At 46.0% G+C, this 18124-nt stretch overlaps 1 protein-coding gene across 1 annotated transcript in view; it reads left to right on the top strand.

The window, feature by feature from the left end:
* The window catches only part of ZFHX3 (zinc finger homeobox 3), a 263420-nt gene extending 251545 nt beyond the window's left edge, over positions 1–11875 (top strand). The window contains exons 10-11 of the mRNA XM_063109662.1: positions 533–6016; positions 10106–11875. Coding sequence (XP_062965732.1) covers positions 533–6016; positions 10106–11796 — 7175 coding nt within the window. The 3' untranslated portion in view covers positions 11797–11875. The remainder of the gene's footprint in view (positions 1–532; positions 6017–10105) is intronic.
* The last annotated feature ends 6249 nt before the right edge of the window (positions 11876–18124 follow it).

Here is an 18124-nt window from a genome sequence, read left to right as displayed (position 1 = left end):
TTATAATAAGAAATTAAATACGTAAAGAAAATTCCAGAGTTTCTTATATTACAATGGACAGCAAGCAGTTCTCATAAATGTCCCACAACTTAGGGTAGCATTAATTCACATATTCTACAATTTAGATCCACTGTGCATAAATTCTTATTACATAAAAGGGGAATCCAGTCTAAGATCAGTAACCTTCAAACCAGTTCTTGAGAAATTGAGGATTCTGAGTCAAGCAATTAAATACTATTTAAAAGATTGTTGGGTCTGTGATACAGCCTGGCCTGTTACAAATTGAAATTTTTTATTTCCTTTTATTCATCTCTGTTCATGTGCATCCTGTTTATAATATGTACTCTGTTGGGAAGAAAGAAAGCAGGAGGCTGGGCAGAGAGGCTCTGTCATTCAGGTCAGGCATTTCCCTCATCATCAGGTTCTGTGTTCGTGACACCTGGCCAGGTTAGACCACTCTGGGTGCCATCCTTGAAACAAAGCCTTCTTTATCTTTGGGCTTGATGTCCTTTGTTTTGTTTTGTTTTTACAGAAACCTCAGAGGATCTGGGAAAGAACATCTTGCCATCTGTGAGCACAGAGCATAGTGGAGATTTGAAACCCTCTCTTGCTGAACCGGGCTCTGTGAGAGAAGACTCAGGCTTCCTCTGCTGGAAGAAGGGCTGCAACCAGGTTTTCAAAACTTCTGCTGCCCTTCAGACGCATTTCAACGAGGTGCATGCCAAGAGGCCTCAGCTGCCCGTGTCGGATCGCCACGTGTACAAGTACCGCTGCAATCAGTGCAGCTTGGCTTTCAAGACCATTGAAAAGTTGCAGCTCCACTCTCAGTACCACGTGATCAGAGCTGCCACCATGTGCTGTCTTTGTCAGCGCAGCTTCCGAACTTTTCAGGCTCTGAAAAAGCACCTCGAGACAAGCCACCTGGAGTTGAGTGAGGCCGACATCCAGCAGCTTTATGGTGGCCTTCTGGCCAATGGGGACCTCCTGGCAATGGGAGACCCCACCCTGGCTGAGGACCACACCATAATCGTAGAGGAAGACAAGGAGGAAGAGAGTGACTTGGAAGATAAACAGAGCCCAACAGGCAGTGACTCTGGGTCAGTACAAGAGGACTCGGGCTCAGAGCCAAAGAGAGCTCTACCTTTCAGAAAAGGCCCCAATTTTACCATGGAAAAATTTCTAGACCCTTCTCGCCCTTACAAGTGTACCGTCTGCAAGGAATCTTTCACTCAAAAGAATATCCTGCTAGTGCACTACAATTCTGTCTCCCACCTACATAAGTTGAAGAGAGCCCTTCAGGAATCGGCAACAGGTCAGCCAGAACCCACCAGCAGCCCAGACAACAAACCTTTTAAGTGTAACACTTGTAATGTGGCCTATAGCCAGAGTTCCACTCTGGAGATCCACATGAGGTCTGTGTTGCATCAAACCAAGGCCCGGGCAGCCAAGCTGGAGGCTGCAAGTGGCAGTGGCAATGGGACTGGGAACAGCAGCATTGTCTCCCAGACCTCCTCTACACCAAGTCCTGTGAGCACCAGTGGCAGTAACACCTTTACCACCACCAATCCAAGCAGTGCCAGCATCACTGCGAGCTCCAACTTGCTGAGCCAAGTGCCCAGTGAAAGTGTGGGAATGCCACCCCTGGGGAATCCCATCAGTGCTAACATTGCTTCTCCTTCAGAGCCCAAGGAGGCCAATCGGAAGAAGCTGGCAGATATGATTGCATCCAGGCAGCAGCAGCAGCAACAGCAGCAACAACATCAGCAGCAGCAGCAACAACAGCAACAACAGCAACAGCAACAGCAACAAGCACAGACACTGGCTCAGGCCCAGGCTCAAGTTCAAGCTCACTTGCAGCAGGAGCTGCAGCAGCAGGCTGCTTTGATACAGTCTCAGCTGTTTAACCCCACGCTCCTCCCTCACTTCCCCATGACCACTGAGGCCCTGCTGCAGCTGCAGCAGCAGCAGCACCTCCTCTTCCCTTTCTACATCCCCAGTGCTGAGTTCCAGCTCAACCCTGAAGTGAGTTTGCCAGTGACGAGTGGGGCACTGACGCTGACTGGGACAGGCCCGGGCCTGCTGGAAGATCTGAAGGCTCAGGTTCAGATCCCACAGCAGAGCCACCAGCAGATCCTACAGCAGCAGCAGCAGCAGCAAAGCCAACTCTCTCTATCCCAGAGTCACTCTGCCCTCCTTCAACCAAGCCAGCACCCCGAAAAGAAAAACAAGTTGGTCATCAAAGAAAAGGAAAAAGAAAGCCAGAGAGAGAAGGACGGTACCGAGGGGGGAGAAGGCAACGCGGGACCGAAGGAATCGCTGCCAGATGCCTTGAAGGCCAAAGAGAAGAAAGAGCTGGCACCCGGGAGTAGTTCGGAGTCTTCCATGCTTCCTCCGCGCATTGCCTCGGATGCCAGAGGGAATGCCACCAAGGCCTTGCTGGAGAACTTTGGCTTTGAGCTGGTCATTCAGTACAATGAGAACAAGCAGAAGGTGCAGAAGAAGAACGGGAAGACGGAGCAGGGAGAGAACGTGGAAAAACTCGAGTGCGACTCCTGTGGCAAGTTGTTTTCCAACATATTGATTTTAAAGAGCCATCAGGAGCATGTACATCAGAATTACTTTCCCTTTAAACAGCTCGAGAGGTTTGCCAAACAGTACAGAGAGCACTATGATAAATTGTACCCCCTGAGGCCCCAGACCCCGGAGCCGCCTCCACCACCCCCTCCCCCTCCCCCACCCCCGCTCCCTGCAGCACCGCCGCAGCCGGCTTCCACACCAGCCATTCCTGCGTCAGCGCCCCCCATCACCTCGCCCACGATTGCCCCAGCCCAGCCATCTGTGCCGCTCACCCAGCTCTCCATGCCAATGGAGCTACCCATCTTCTCGCCACTGATGATGCAGACAATGCCACTGCAGACCTTGCCAGCCCAGCTGCCCCCCCAGCTTGGGCCTGTAGAGCCTCTGCCTGCAGACCTGGCCCAGCTGTACCAGCATCAGCTCAATCCGACCCTGCTCCAGCAGCAGAACAAGAGGCCTCGCACCAGGATCACAGATGACCAGCTCCGAGTCCTGCGGCAATATTTTGACATTAATAACTCCCCCAGTGAAGAGCAGATCAAAGAGATGGCAGACAAGTCCGGGTTGCCCCAGAAAGTGATCAAGCACTGGTTCAGGAACACTCTCTTTAAAGAGCGGCAGCGTAACAAGGACTCCCCTTACAACTTCAGCAACCCTCCCATCACCAGCCTAGAGGAGCTCAAGATTGATTCCCGGCCCCCTTCCCCAGAACCTCAGAAGCAAGAGTACTGGGGAAGCAAGAGGTCTTCCAGAACAAGGTTTACTGACTACCAGCTGAGGGTCCTACAGGACTTCTTTGATGCCAATGCTTACCCAAAGGATGATGAATTTGAGCAGCTCTCTAATTTACTGAACCTTCCAACCCGAGTTATAGTGGTGTGGTTTCAGAATGCCCGACAGAAGGCCAGGAAAAATTATGAGAATCAAGGAGAGGGCAAAGACGGAGAGCGGCGTGAGCTTACAAACGATAGATATATTCGAACGAGCAACTTGAACTACCAGTGCAAAAAATGTAGCCTGGTGTTTCAGCGCATCTTTGATCTCATCAAGCACCAGAAGAAGCTGTGCTACAAGGATGAGGATGAGGAGGGGCAGGATGACAGCCAAAATGAGGATTCCATGGATGCCATGGAGATCCTGACACCCACCAGTTCCTCCTGCAGCACCCCCATGCCCTCCCAGGCTTACAGTGCCCCAGCACCATGTGCCAGTACGGCCTCCTCCGCCTTCTTGCAGCTCACAGCAGAGGCTGACGAACTGGCCTCCTTCAGTTCAAAGACAGAGGTGAGTGATGAGAAACCAAAGCAGGCTGACCTTCCCGGTGCACCGCCCAACCAAACCCATGAAAAGCAAGGACAACCAAAGGCAGAGCTGCAGCAGCAAGACCAGGTGGAGCAGAAGACAAACACACCCCAGCAAAAGCTCCCCCAGCTGGCTTCCCCACCTTCGTTACCACAGCCGCCTCCACAAGCGCCACCCCCTCAGTGCCCCTTACCCCAGTCGAGCCCCAGTCCTTCCCAGCTCTCCCACCTGCCTCTCAAGCCCCTCCACACGTCAACTCCTCAGCAGTTGGCAAACCTACCTCCTCAGCTAATCCCCTACCAGTGTGACCAGTGTAAATTGGCGTTTCCATCATTTGAGCACTGGCAGGAGCATCAGCAGCTTCACTTCCTGAGTGCACAAAACCAGTTCATCCACCCCCAGTTTTTGGACAGGTCACTGGATATGCCTTTCATGCTGTTTGATCCTAGTAACCCACTCCTGGCCAGCCAGCTGCTCTCTGGGGCCATACCTCAGATTCCAGTGAGCTCAGCCACTTCTCCTTCAACTCCAACCTCCACCATGAACACTCTAAAAAGGAAGCTGGAGGAGAAGGCCAGTGCCAGCCCTGGCGAAAATGACAGTGGGACAGGAGGGGAAGAACCTCAGAGAGATAAGCGTTTGAGGACAACTATAACACCAGAACAGCTAGAAATTCTCTACCAAAAGTATCTACTGGACTCCAATCCAACTCGAAAGATGTTGGATCACATTGCACATGAGGTGGGCCTGAAAAAACGTGTGGTGCAAGTCTGGTTTCAGAACACCCGAGCTCGGGAAAGGAAAGGACAGTTCCGGGCTGTGGGCCCAGCCCAGGCCCACAGGAGATGCCCATTTTGCAGAGCACTCTTCAAAGCCAAGACTGCCCTCGAGGCTCATATCCGGTCCCGGCACTGGCATGAAGCCAAGAGAGCTGGCTACAACCTAACCCTGTCTGCGATGCTCTTAGACTGTGATGGGGGACTCCAGATGAAAGGAGATATTTTTGATGGAACTAGCTTTTCCCACCTACCCCCAAGCAGTAGTGATGGTCAGGGTGTCCCCCTCTCACCTGTGAGTAAAACTATGGAGTTGTCTCCCAGAACTCTACTTAGCCCTTCCTCCATTAAGGTAGAAGGGATTGAAGACTTTGAAAGCCCCTCCATGTCCTCAGTTAATCTAAACTTTGACCAAACTAAGCTGGACAATGATGACTGTTCCTCTGTCAACACAGCAATCACAGATACCACAACTGGAGACGAGGGCAATGCAGATAACGACAGTGCAACGGGAATAGCAACTGAAACCAAATCCTCTTCTGCACCCAATGAGGGGTTGACCAAAGCGGCCATGATGGCAATGTCTGAGTATGAAGATCGGTTGTCATCTGGTCTGGTCAGCCCAGCCCCAAGCTTTTATAGCAAGGAATATGACAATGAAGGTACAGTAGACTACAGTGAAACCTCAAGCCTTGCAGACCCCTGTTCCCCAAGTCCTGGTGCGAGTGGGTCTGCAGGCAAATCTGGTGACAGCGGGGATCGGCCTGGGCAGAAACGTTTTCGCACTCAGATGACTAATCTGCAGCTGAAGGTCCTCAAGTCATGCTTTAATGACTACAGGACACCCACTATGCTAGAGTGTGAGGTCCTGGGTAATGACATTGGACTGCCAAAGAGAGTCGTTCAGGTCTGGTTCCAGAATGCCCGGGCAAAAGAAAAGAAGTCCAAGTTAAGTATGGCCAAGCATTTTGGTATAAACCAAACGAGTTACGAGGGACCCAAAACAGAGTGCACTTTGTGTGGCATCAAGTACAGCGCTCGGCTGTCTGTACGTGACCATATCTTTTCCCAACAGCATATCTCCAAAGTTAAAGACACCATTGGAAGTCAGCTGGACAAGGAGAAAGAATACTTTGACCCAGCCACTGTACGACAGTTGATGGCTCAACAAGAGTTGGACCGGATTAAAAAGGCCAATGAGGTCCTTGGACTGGCAGCTCAGCAGCAGGGGATGTTTGAAAACGCCCCTCTTCAGGCTCTTAACCTCCCTACGGCATACCCAGCGCTCCAGGGCATTCCTCCCGTGTTGCTCCCTGGCCTCAACAGCCCCTCCTTGCCAGGCTTTACTCCATCCAACACAGGTGGGTTCTGCTCTAGGTGATTCTTTTCAGCATTAAATAGATGCCCAGTTAGCATTTTGTTATGTGGCTAACCACCCAAACCCTCTGAGTGCAGGCAAGTAGGAAGTTCCCTTTCTAGTTCTCTAAAAGCAGTAGGACTTTAGTTCCCTTCTATTAGTCTCCCTCATGCCAGTGTGTACATGGGACTTTGCCTTTCTAGTTCAGGGATGGGACCTCCTGGTTGGAACAGTCTCCTCTGAAACAACTCCTGTGCCCTGTGTTCAGTAGTATAAACAGGGCGTGAGCTATAGTGAAGAATCTGGCATATTAATTCCTGTGGAATTTTCAAGAAAGAAATTTCTGTCATAGACCCTTTCATTCAGTCCTCGTGGAAATGCCATCCTATCTAGGTATTTGTTGCAAATATAAGACACCTGAATGTCCTAGCTAATTCTGGATCATGCCCTAGGGAAACTGGTCCAAGAAAATTTAAATTGGCTCTTTGCCCTCACCTGGGGTCCTTGCCTTCTTTTTTAGAAAGAGCTACTGTGGCAGGAGAACAGCTGTCAGGAAGAAGCTTTCATGTGGTGGATCCTTACTCCTGGGGTTCTCTTCTAGCCCGAACAGTGGCTCTATTAGTTTCTAATGAGACTCTCTTAATGCACTGACCAGGGATCTTGTATCGGGCGATGCAGTTTTTAGTTTTGACATGTTTGTGTTAGTCCTCTGGATGAAAATATTAATGCATTTAGGGGTCCTTCGTCATCCCTTCATATCCTTTTTCCCATATCCCTTTCCTCCCTCCTGCCTGTTTAGAATCAAAAATACTTGATACTCTTCTGTTCTCACTGACTAGGGTGTTTTACGGTTCCTGCTCTGTATCTCTCTTGCTTCTCCTCCTCTGTCCTCACCTGTCTTCTCTGGATCCTACTGTCTTAAGTTGGACCTTCACCTCAAGGGTCTTCTGAGGCTTAGGCACAAGTCAGAAAGTTCCCCCCAGAATGGCCCGCACTGACCTGTATACGTTTACCAAAGGAGAGTCCCTCAGCGTGCCTCTTTGCCTTCAAAACATGTCCCTGTTCCCCAGGGTTAAAGTGGTTCTGCTGCTTCCCAGAGAAGTCCTAGTTTCTAGTTGAACTAATTCCAGGTTTCACAGTTTTGGCAGTGTTTTACAGAACATGAGGCTACTACATTCCTGTTCCCAGTTTCTTATCCAAAGAGAACAAGAAAAAAAAAGCATAAGCAACAATTTCTATGTCTTAATATGTGCTGGCAAGTAATGTCCCAGAATGATACTAAAGCCAACTAGATATAAGCCAGGAAACAAGCTATGTAGAAAGTGGCAAGGCACCGAATTATCCTTGCAGCCCGGAACCTTGGCAGAGGGGCTTGAAAAGGCCCAACGTATCATAATAATGTGAAAAAAGTAGAATCAGAATGTCTGATCTATTCCCCTTGTTTTACAGATGAGAAAACTGAGGCCCAGAGAGGTCAAGACCATTCAGCAAGCTAGGGTAGGAGCCAGAGCTCCCACCCAGGCCTCCGGGCTCCCAGTGCTATGTGCTCCTTCCACAACACCCAATATGAGCCAGTCAGTCAAAAGGTATATGTTTAGTGCTGCTTAGGTTCTGACCACTTAGAGTGGACTCGAGATAGAAAGATATGCTCTCAATATTCAAGCCAGCCAGACATGCCCAGTTATCATCACCTGACTGTACCACAGCTCTCAAGAGCACTGGATCTGGAATGGGAGGGAAGGAACTTGTGTTTATTAAGCATCTATTATATGTTAGACCTAATGCTCAGCTCTTTCCATAAGGCCTTTCATTTAATCCCTACAACCATCTATTGTGGAAAGCTGAGTTTCCAAGAGATCGATTAATGGGCCCAAGGTCACGTGTCTGATGTGTTTCAGCTGTGATCCATGTAGGGGTCAGTCTGACTCCAGAGGTGCATGACTAAGTCTCGGGGGGATGAAGTACCTTGCTCGGTTCTGATCTTACAGATTAGAAAACCAGTGTCACTGAATTATCATGAGAGCGTATTGAGTGTGGCTAGTGCGGAGCTTGGTAAATAGCAGGGGTTCATTGAATGTTTCTTAAAATTTAAATCTCTTTTGTAGACCATCAGTTGAAGATACACAAAGTCAGTTTAAGCCCTTCTGACCTGAGCATTTCTCCTAAAATTCAGAGGCCATGGGGCTGGGGAGATCTCTAGACGTTCCTTCCTTGCCCCACTGATCTTTTGTCTCTGGCCCCAAACCTAAAATTTGGAGCAAGCCCATTGTCTAGTGGTTGACAGAGCCATGTCCTACGTTTAAAATTCATAGTCCACTCTGTCTCTGCCTTATTGTGCCAATTTAGCCAACAAAGCTTTACTCAGTTTTTTCTGAATAGAGTCAGTCACATCTCATCTGATGTCAGTCTCTTATATACACTGAGGAAACTGGACGACTTAATGTCAGTGGTCCCTTTCTGTTGTTTTGGAAGAGTAAATTATGTGATGCTGAGGGAAGCTTCCTCCTTAGCTATCTGGTGTCAATGGATGTTTTTCTGGGATTTGCAACTTGAAGCAGCCTTGTTATTTTCATCTGAAATGTGAGGGTTTTGACAGTCCAGTGAATACTATACCACTGTAGCCAGAAATCAACATCATCCTCACCCAGGTCTGGGCTTCAGAGTGTTTTTTTCTCATGAAGACAGTGTCATGCTATGAAACCCCTACCCTAGCTTTCTGGCAGAAAAGGTGGTCCAGATAAAATATTGAGGGTCTGTAGGATTTTTTGATATTACATTTTAGTGTCCTCTGAAGTGAAGGGATGTATATACTGTCTGGTTTCTTGGATGTGTGAGTGTAGAGGTGTTTCAAGGCCTGTTGCCTCTGCACTTTTCCTGACTCCTGTCTTTTCTAAGCATTTTGTCATCTAGCATGCTCTGCAAACACCCCTTCCCTCACCCTCTACCCCCGCTGTCCCTGCTAGTCTCAGTACACCTGAAGATAAGTGTACAGCAGTACCCCTCTTCCATTACCCTGGAATAGAAGACTCAAACCAGGAGGTAGCTGTGGGTCAGGGAGGATGTTAGTCTATGGGTGGGTGAAAGTTTTGGAGGAAGTGATAGATTAGCACTCAGTATGATCAAGGATGGGCCTGGTGACACGGAGACTTTTGCTACGCATAAGCATTGGTGCCTGGAGTGGGTTGTGATGTCTTGGGAATGGATGGTGTCAGCACCTCGGGCTGTTCCATTTCTGGTACTGCTTTTCTTCTTTTCCTATGGCTGGGTTCTCATTTGAGAACCTGCAGCCCCACTGGCCCTCCTCTATATCATTCAGACAGGGGCAGGAGGAGAAGGTGGTCATTTCTCCAGCAGACTCCAGAATCCTATTTCCAGATGGTTGCACTTTTCAACAGACTTGTTGAAGCAGTTTAGCTAGGCCAAGGCACTGGAGCAGTTTTCCCTAAACAGATTGTTTTTATTTCTTCTCAGGCCCTTCCTCCACACTCTCCCATTCATCCTCTTATCTCTGCCCTCCTAAAGCATCCATTCAGCTGCAGCCAGGTCAGAGAGGAGGAACATGTGTAGAGTCCATTTTGTTTGTTCATGTTGCCTTGGGGCCTTGCCAGATTTCTTGCTTTCACTCTTCTGTTGCCTCTCTCTTCCACACAACTTCTGGTGGGGCCTCATGGCTGTACTATTTCTGTGGAGCTTTGATGAAGGCCTTTGGTTCAAATGGGCCCCAGCTGGAAACAGCTCGTTTGGGATTCTCCAGACTAATTGCATTGGGCAAGTGGATGGTAGCTGGGAGTGCATGGCAAAGAAAATGTGGACTAGTGGGTGTAGCACATTGGGTACGAAGGTGTTGGAAGTTGTTTAGCTGAACGGGGAAGTGTGGGAGCTGACCCAGGCCTGGGCTGTGATTAGCATACAAAGCTATCCACCCCTGAGCCTAGCAGGATACTTCTGCTGAAAACGTTGGTTTTGAGAGGATCTTCAAGTTTAAATCTCAGTATCTCAGACTTTGTGCCAATGACACAGGTAAAGTGTCTTGAGCTTCAGTCTGACCACCCAGACTGACCCATGGTTCTCTTTCTGTCTCCATTCCTTTCAGCTTTAACGTCTCCGAAGCCGAACTTGATGGGTCTGCCCAGCACAACAGTTCCTTCCCCTGGCCTCCCCACATCTGGATTACCAAATAAACCATCCTCAGCGTCGCTGAGCTCCCCAACCCCAGCACAAGCCACCATGGTGATGGCCCCTCAGCAGCCCCCCCAACCCCAGCAGCAGCCACAGGTGCAGCAGCCGCCCCCTCTGCCAGCAGTCCAGCCGCCACCCACAACTCAGCTCCCACCACAACAGCAGCAGCAACGCAAGGACAAAGACAGTGAGAAAGTAAAGGAGAAGGAAAAAGTACACAAAGGGAAAGGGGAACCCTTGCCTGTCCCTAAAAAGGAGAAAGGAGAGGCCCCCCCGGCAGCTGCGGCCACGATCTCAGCCCCGCTGCCAGCCATGGAGTATGCAGTGGACCCTGCTCAGCTGCAGGCCCTGCAGGCAGCCTTGACTTCGGACCCCACCGCGTTGCTCACGAGCCAGTTCCTTCCTTACTTTGTACCAGGCTTTTCTCCTTACTACGCCCCCCAGATCCCTGGCGCCCTGCAGAGCGGGTACCTGCAGCCTATGTATGGCATGGAAGGCCTGTTCCCCTACAGCCCTGCACTGTCGCAGGCCCTGATGGGGCTGTCTCCGGGCTCCCTACTGCAGCAGTACCAGCAATACCAGCAGAGTCTGCAGGAGGCAATCCAGCAGCAGCAGCAGCGGCAACTGCATCAGCAGCAGCAGCAGCAGCAGCAGCAGAAAGTGCAGCCGCAGCAGCAGCCGCCGCCACCGCCCAAAGCAAGCCAAACCCCAGTCCCCCAGGGGGCTGCTTCCCCAGACAAAGACCCTGCCAAAGAATCCCCCAAACCAGAAGAGCAGAAAAACGCCCCCCGTGAGGTGTCCCCCCTCCTGCCGAAACCCCCCGAAGAGCCAGAAGCAGAAAGCAAAAGTGCGGACTCCCTCTCCGACCCCTTCATTGTTCCAAAGGTGCAGTACAAGTTGGTCTGCCGCAAGTGCCAGGCGGGCTTCGGCGATGAGGAGGCGGCCAGGAGCCACCTGAAGTCCCTCTGCTTCTTCGGCCAGTCTGTGGTGAACCTGCAAGAGATGGTGCTTCACGTCCCCACGGGTGGCAGCGGCGGCGGCGGTGGCGGTGGCAGCGGTGGCGGCGGCTCGTACCACTGCCTGGCGTGCGAGAGCGCGCTCTGTGGGGAGGAAGCTCTGAGTCAACATCTCGAGTCGGCCTTGCACAAACACAGAACAATCACGAGAGCAGCAAGAAACGCCAAAGAGCACCCTAGTTTATTACCTCACTCTGCCTGCTTCCCCGATCCTAGCACCGCATCTACCTCGCAGTCTGCCGCTCACTCAAACGACAGCCCCCCTCCCCCGTCGGCCGCCGCCCCCTCCTCGTCCTCTGCTGCCCCCCACGCCTCCAGGAAGTCTTGGCCGCAAGTGGTCTCCCGGGCTTCGGCCGCGAAGCCCCCTTCTTTTCCTCCTCTCTCCTCATCTTCAACGGTTACCTCAAGTTCATGCAGCACCTCAGGGGTTCAGCCCTCGATGCCAACAGACGACTATTCGGAGGAGTCTGACACGGATCTCAGCCAAAAGTCCGACGGACCGGCGAGCCCGGTGGAGGGTCCCAAAGACCCCAGCTGCCCCAAGGACAGTGGTCTGACCAGTGTAGGAACGGACACCTTCAGATTGTAAGCTTTGAAGATGAACAATACAAACAAATGAGTTTAAATAAAAAATTAATAACAAACCAATTTCAAAAATAGACTAACTGCAATTCCAAAGCTTCTAACCAAAAAAAAAAAAAAAAAAAAAGAAGAAGAAGAAAAAAAAAATAGAAAAACGTGGGTTGTTTTCCCATATACCTATCTATGCCGGTGATTTTACATTGTCTTTTCTTTTTTCTTTTAATATTTAAAAAAAAAAAAAAAAAAAAAAAAAAAGCCCTCACCCTGCTACATTGTGTCCTTTTGAAGGTACTATTGGTCTGGGAAACAGAAGTCCGCAGGGCCTCCCTAATGTCTTTGGAGCTTAAACCCCTTGTATATTTGCCCCTTTTCAATAAATGCCCCACATTGATAGCACAGAGGAGCCCGGCATGCACTGTATGGGAAAGCAGTCCACCTTGTTACAGTTTTAAATTTCTTGCTATCTTAGCATTCAGATACCAATGGCTTGCTAAAAGAAAAAAAGAAATGTAATGTCTTTTTATTCTCAGGTCAATCGCTCACACTTTGTTCTGTTTTCAGAATCATTTTATATATATATTATTTTTTCAGTTTTTTGTTTTGTTTTGTTTTTTGGTTTTTGGGGTTTTTTTGTTCCAGAAAAGATTTTTTTTGTTAATTTAAAAACGGGCAGAAAGTTCGAGAAAAACAATGTGAACTGCTTTAGCTTTCTGGGGATTTTTAAGGATAGCTTTTCTGCTGAAGCCAATTTCAAGGGGAAAAGTTAAGCACTCCCACTTTCAGAAAAATAACCCACACACACAGAGAGTGTTGAGGACTTGTAGCTTAAAAAAAAAAAGTTTTAAAAACTGACTTTCTGTATTTATGATAGATATGACCATTTTGGTGTTGAGTAGATTGTTGCATTGGAAATGAACTGAAGCAGTATGGTAGATTTAAAAGGAAAAAAAAAAAAACCTTTTGTGTACATTTAGCTTTTTGTATGGTCCAGCTGACAGCTCCTCATTTGATGTTGTCTTGTTCATTCCTAGCAGATAGATTGCAATCCGTTGATTCGCCTAAGCTTTTCTCCCTTGTCCCTTAATTCCACTTTCTCTTTCCTCCTCCCACCTCCCATCCTATAATCTCCCACTTAAGGTAGCTGCCTTCATTTCTTAGAGGGTAGTTACAGAATTATTTTATGAAACTAAAGAAAGAATTTCAAGGGATTCTAGGGGTCATTAGGATCCTCACAGATTATTTTTGGTTGGGGAGTTGAAACTTTTTAAAGGCATATAATTCTAGTTACCTGTCTGTTAGCCTTGTGCATTTATTTTTTATTTATCCTTCCTTTGGCTTTTCTTCTTAATCCTCCTTTTCCTCCTCGTTTGGTAGATCCTTCAAATATTCTTTTCCTGAACGAAAGCATTTGTTTCAGTTTGTGTAATTGGGTGGTGTGCTTTTCTTTTCTAAAAAAGTTTTTGGTTGGGGTTTGGTTTTTGTGTTTGTGTTTTTTCTTTTCTCTCTCAGAAAAAGAAATTTCATGCTTTAAATAAAATCCAAAGACACACCCTTTCACTGCTGATGCAGAAAAAAGGGAAAGGGTTCTTGTTACTTGAGAATTTGTTTCTGATTTAAGCAAACAAGACTTAGTTTAATAAAAGAAAGAGTAAAACAAAAGATTCCCAGGTTATGTGCTTCTTCTGCAAGCAGAGAGGCAACTGTTAATGACAATTCCATATACCAAAAGACACATTTTTTACTTCAAAGTTTTGTCCTTGTGTTAGGCAGTCTGAGCGGCGGCAAGTGATCCAGAGTGCAGCCAACAAAGAAGCAAATAGCAATGTGCAGAAAGCAAAAAAAAAGAACCGTTATGTGAGGCACTTGTGTTTATGCTAGTATCCATATTCCTGTAACACACAACACAACGTGTAACACACAACACAACGTGTAACACACACCCTTCTCAAAAAAAAAAAAAAAACGGTATGAACTTTGAAAGGAAAACTTTGTGCTGCTAAAACATAGATTTTGGAGACAGATGCTTTGCTGTTTCACTTTCATAGCCAAACATCAACAGAAACAATCTCCCCTTGCCCCAAAAGTGTGAAATCCTTCTCCCCTTCATTCTTTTCCTTGTTTCAAAAGGGAACTTTGAAGACTGTGAATGCAGGTTCCATTGGTCATCTTTCAGGCTTCTTTCCCCAGTGCTGAAGCCACTTACCGACTTTGCAAAAGACTGGAGCATTCCAAGATCTGAAAATGGATTTCTTTTTTCTTTTTTTCCTTTTTAGCCGGGACTATTTTATTTTTATGAATTTGTTTTTAGTTTAATGAAAGAATAGATCCTGAACTGTTGTACATATTTCTAACTAGGCTGATGCACAGTGCAAATTCCTTTAATTGTTTTTTTTTTTAAGTAGAAATACTAAAGAATACCATCTAACTATTCATACCAGTATCCAGCTGTAGCATAAGGTGTCAAAAACAAATACGCAAAACATTTACTGTTCTAACAAGCTGTTTCCTTTTAACAATAATTCTTGTATTTCCCCCTGTGTTTGAGATGAACATTTTTAAATTTTAAAGTTGTACAGTTTTTTTGTTTTTCATTATTTTATCTTGTTTGTAACTCTATGAAATATATATATATTTTTTGCCATTTACCTGTTGTATGTTACTCTGTGTCTGTATCATATAGAAAAAAAAAATTGTTTTTGTTTTTGGTTCTCTATGTGATACCAGTTAACAATTTAACACTAGCTTTACCTGTCAAATTCTGCTAGGTCTTCTTTGAAAACTGTTTTTAAAAATGATATTGGTAATAGTGCAATTTCTCTCCCTTTCCCTCCCCCCTCAAGTTTCTTTCTTTGTAATTTTGCCATTCCCCCACCCCCACACACCCCTGCCAATGGTTTTGGGTTGTTTTGTTTTGTTTTGAGCTACTATGCCACCCTCCCTCTGTGAGGCAGAATGACTGTCAGTGTTTGGTTATGCCATGCCTTGACCTGTGGGTGTGTTTGGCAACAGTGAGGTGTTAGGTAGATTGGCTGAGCATGCTTCCGCCCACCGGTTTCCTCAGAGGGCTTATGTGATTGTTTCAACCTGGAGTGGGTTGCACACTTAATGCTTTCCTCTACAACTCTACCGCCCACGTATATGTTCATTCGAAAAAGAAAAAAATATTTCTCAGCAGTAACCCAGAAGTAGCAAAGCAGTCAGCGATGGTGAAAATTAGAGGTCAAACTTGAGCTAGTTAGATGTTTGTGGGCTGGCATCCCTCGTGGCTATGCTATGATCGGTATCATTTATAAAGCATGAATTCACTACAGTGCTCAACTGTTTGGATTGATCTCACTCGGGAAATTTACTCCTGTCTGCTGCATAGTAGGTAGCTGAGTAGGATATCTCAACTCACTTTTTAAATTAGTTCTTCACCTCCATTGACACTTCATTTATTTTATTTTATTTTTTTCTGTGAATACTCCACAGTGTGGGTTGGTGCTGGACACCGTTCAGTCATAGCACCAAATTTTACCCACACAATGGGAGTTATTTCATCCATCTTTCCAAAAAGAAACTTAAGAAGGAAAAAGAAACACACACACACACACACACACACACGGAAAAGTTTAATGCATCTAGGAAGTTTTTTTTTAATTAAAAGCTATTTAAAAAGATGAATGTGGCCAAAGTTTTACACAATTGAAAATAAAGTAAAACAGACGGCATGTGTTTAAACCTGAGTTTATCAGGCATGGCAGGAAGTTGCAGGAGAGAGGCAGTGACCCAAGCCAGTGCACTTGATGTTCATGGACATATATTTTTTTTAAATAATAAATTAAATTAAGACATTTTAAATAGAAGCATAAATTGAGTTGGTTGTTGGCGCTGAGAAACTGCCCACTGTGAAACAAAGCTTTGAGTAGTTTTTTTGTTTGTTTGTTTACTTTCTTCAGGGGGGAGGGGGGCAAGTTTGGGTAGGAAAGAAAGCATAAATGAACGTGACCCTGAGGTGAAGAGGTATATGAACAGCCTTTGCAATGTACAAAAACAAAAAACAAATGAAAAAAAAAAAAATAGAGCAAGTGAAACCAAAAATGATGTTCTTGGTGTTTTTCTATAATGTAGTCTTGTTAGCTTTTTTGTTACTGTAACAATGCTGATCTCGAACTGTACCAAAATACATGGAGACTAACAAACAGAACCACATGGAACTTTCAAACTGAAAAAAAAGATTTGTCACAAAAACTTTGTTGTCATAGTTAAGTTGATTGTAGATGGTAATTGAATATACTCCTTTGAAAATATTTCATCAAGTATGTTTCCTGCTCATTGTGATACATTAAAAAAAATATGAGCAAAATTTTTTGTCTCTGTTACCAGATTTTGCATGCATGCATGTGCGTGCGCATGAGAGAGAAAGGTTGACTGTTGGTGAAGTGTAAATTTGAACAATATCTTGAGGTTGTGCAGGGAGTACTTATACTGAGTTACACAAAGATGTACACAAGTTCTTTGGTATTTCTAAATGCCCCTGTACTCATGAAAGTGCCAGAAGTTTGGGCTATGACACTGACTAGGTTATTTCATTGGGAGTCATGAAAGTGCCAGAACGGGGCTATGATGCTGACTAGCTTATTTCCTGTGGAGGGGTAATATGACATCCTGTAGAATACTTGGCCCCACAGAGCCCTAATAACTACATTTTTAATTCAAATGTTTATATGAAAATTTTAGATACATGGCTCAACTGTAAGCAAAGAAGTTTTGCTGATAGCCAGGAGAGAAGTAGGTTCAACTTCTTTGAAATGGGAATTGGGTCTAATATTTACGACAGAAGGATATGAATGGTAAGTTGAATTAAGTGGATGATTGGCTATGTTTACCTATCCCAGCAAAAGACATTTCTAAACCTCTGTTCGTGCAGAATTTGAGATAGGAACTGTCTGCTCAACAGTGGTAGATAATCGTAATTCCTGCATACAAGAGTCTACTCAGTCATCAAAAACCCTCCTTTACAGCAGAAAATGCCTAAAATTCATTAATAAAGACTACATCCAGGATTAAGCCCAAAGGCCTTCCATTCATCTCTAATTTATAGCCACAGCTAATAAATAATTTACAAAACTCTAGCAGCTGGGCTTAGGTGGCATTGCAGGCTGGCTGTGTCCTTGCAAGGTCTGCAGCATCTGCCCTCAGTCAACTGGGATTTTTTCTTCCCCAGAAGTTAAGTAACAGAACCCTCTTCCATTGGCTCAGACAGCCATTGTCAACCAAGTCTTAGTTCATGCAGCACGCATTCAAGAAGAAGCAGTGACCTTATTAACAAAAACTTAAAGAGTTCTGCAACTGGCACATTGTAGAATTCTGGCATTTCTAGTGCTCAGAGAGGAAAGCTGGTTCCCTGGCCGGTGTTTGAACCTCTGGGCCAAACAAGTAATGTCACTATCCCTTTCTTTGGAAACCCAGATCCTTCTCCAGGCATTGTACCTTTCTTTTTAGTGTTCCTTCAGGAGCAGATGGACTCATCTCAGTATGTTTTCTTGGCTCACAGTTATGTCACTGATCTGTTTTCCCACCCCATGAAAAGGTACAGTATGATAAAAATTGTTCAGACCCAAAGCTATGTCTGCCTTTCTAAGCTATAATTATTTTTAGGATCTGGCAGGATCACATTGAAATGTCTTAAGTGGAACTAGTTTCTCAGAGAGGTTTTGCTGCTTCAGCTCTTCGGAGGAAGGTGACTACAATTCAAATTCCTCTACAGATAAACTTTTAACAAGAAAATAAGACAAAACCTTAGTGATGGTTGAGCCCTTGGTATCAGAGAATCTTTAAGCACCTAAATTACATTGAGAGAGGGTTGGGTAAGAGACCTGAAGCACTCTGTTGCCAGAAAGGCTTTTTTTTTCTTAAGGGAAAAGTCTCCCAATCTGGCTTTAATATCATGCTCGTGGATATTAATCTCCTTGGAATTAATAGTTTTTTCCCCCTGGAAAATGTGAAACGGCAACATCTTTAAAATGGCTGATACGTGATAGGTATCTGTTTCTAATTTTGCTTTAAAGAAATGTCTAGTGCCTAGCCCCTGTTACAGACTAATGACCTTCCAAGTCTCACTTTTAACAAGTTCAGACTTTAAGTTACAAGAAGAGCACAAGCAGTTTGAGTTAAGTTGAAGGATAAGTTTGCACCTGCTGCTCTACTCTGCAGCCTTGATTACAGCAGGACAGATGTGCTCCCTTAGCCTCTGTACATTACCACTAGGGGTGGACCAGCCAAGGTTCTGGCAAAACTTGCAAAGAAATTAGTGCTCTCAGGACCGTTAAAGCAGAGGCAGTTTTCCATTATTC

This window comes from Cynocephalus volans, chromosome 10 (assembly GCF_027409185.1).
Source record: "Cynocephalus volans isolate mCynVol1 chromosome 10, mCynVol1.pri, whole genome shotgun sequence".
NCBI classification, from domain to species: Eukaryota; Metazoa; Chordata; class Mammalia; order Dermoptera; family Cynocephalidae; genus Cynocephalus; species Cynocephalus volans.
This window is presented reverse-complemented; position numbering and strand designations above follow the sequence as displayed.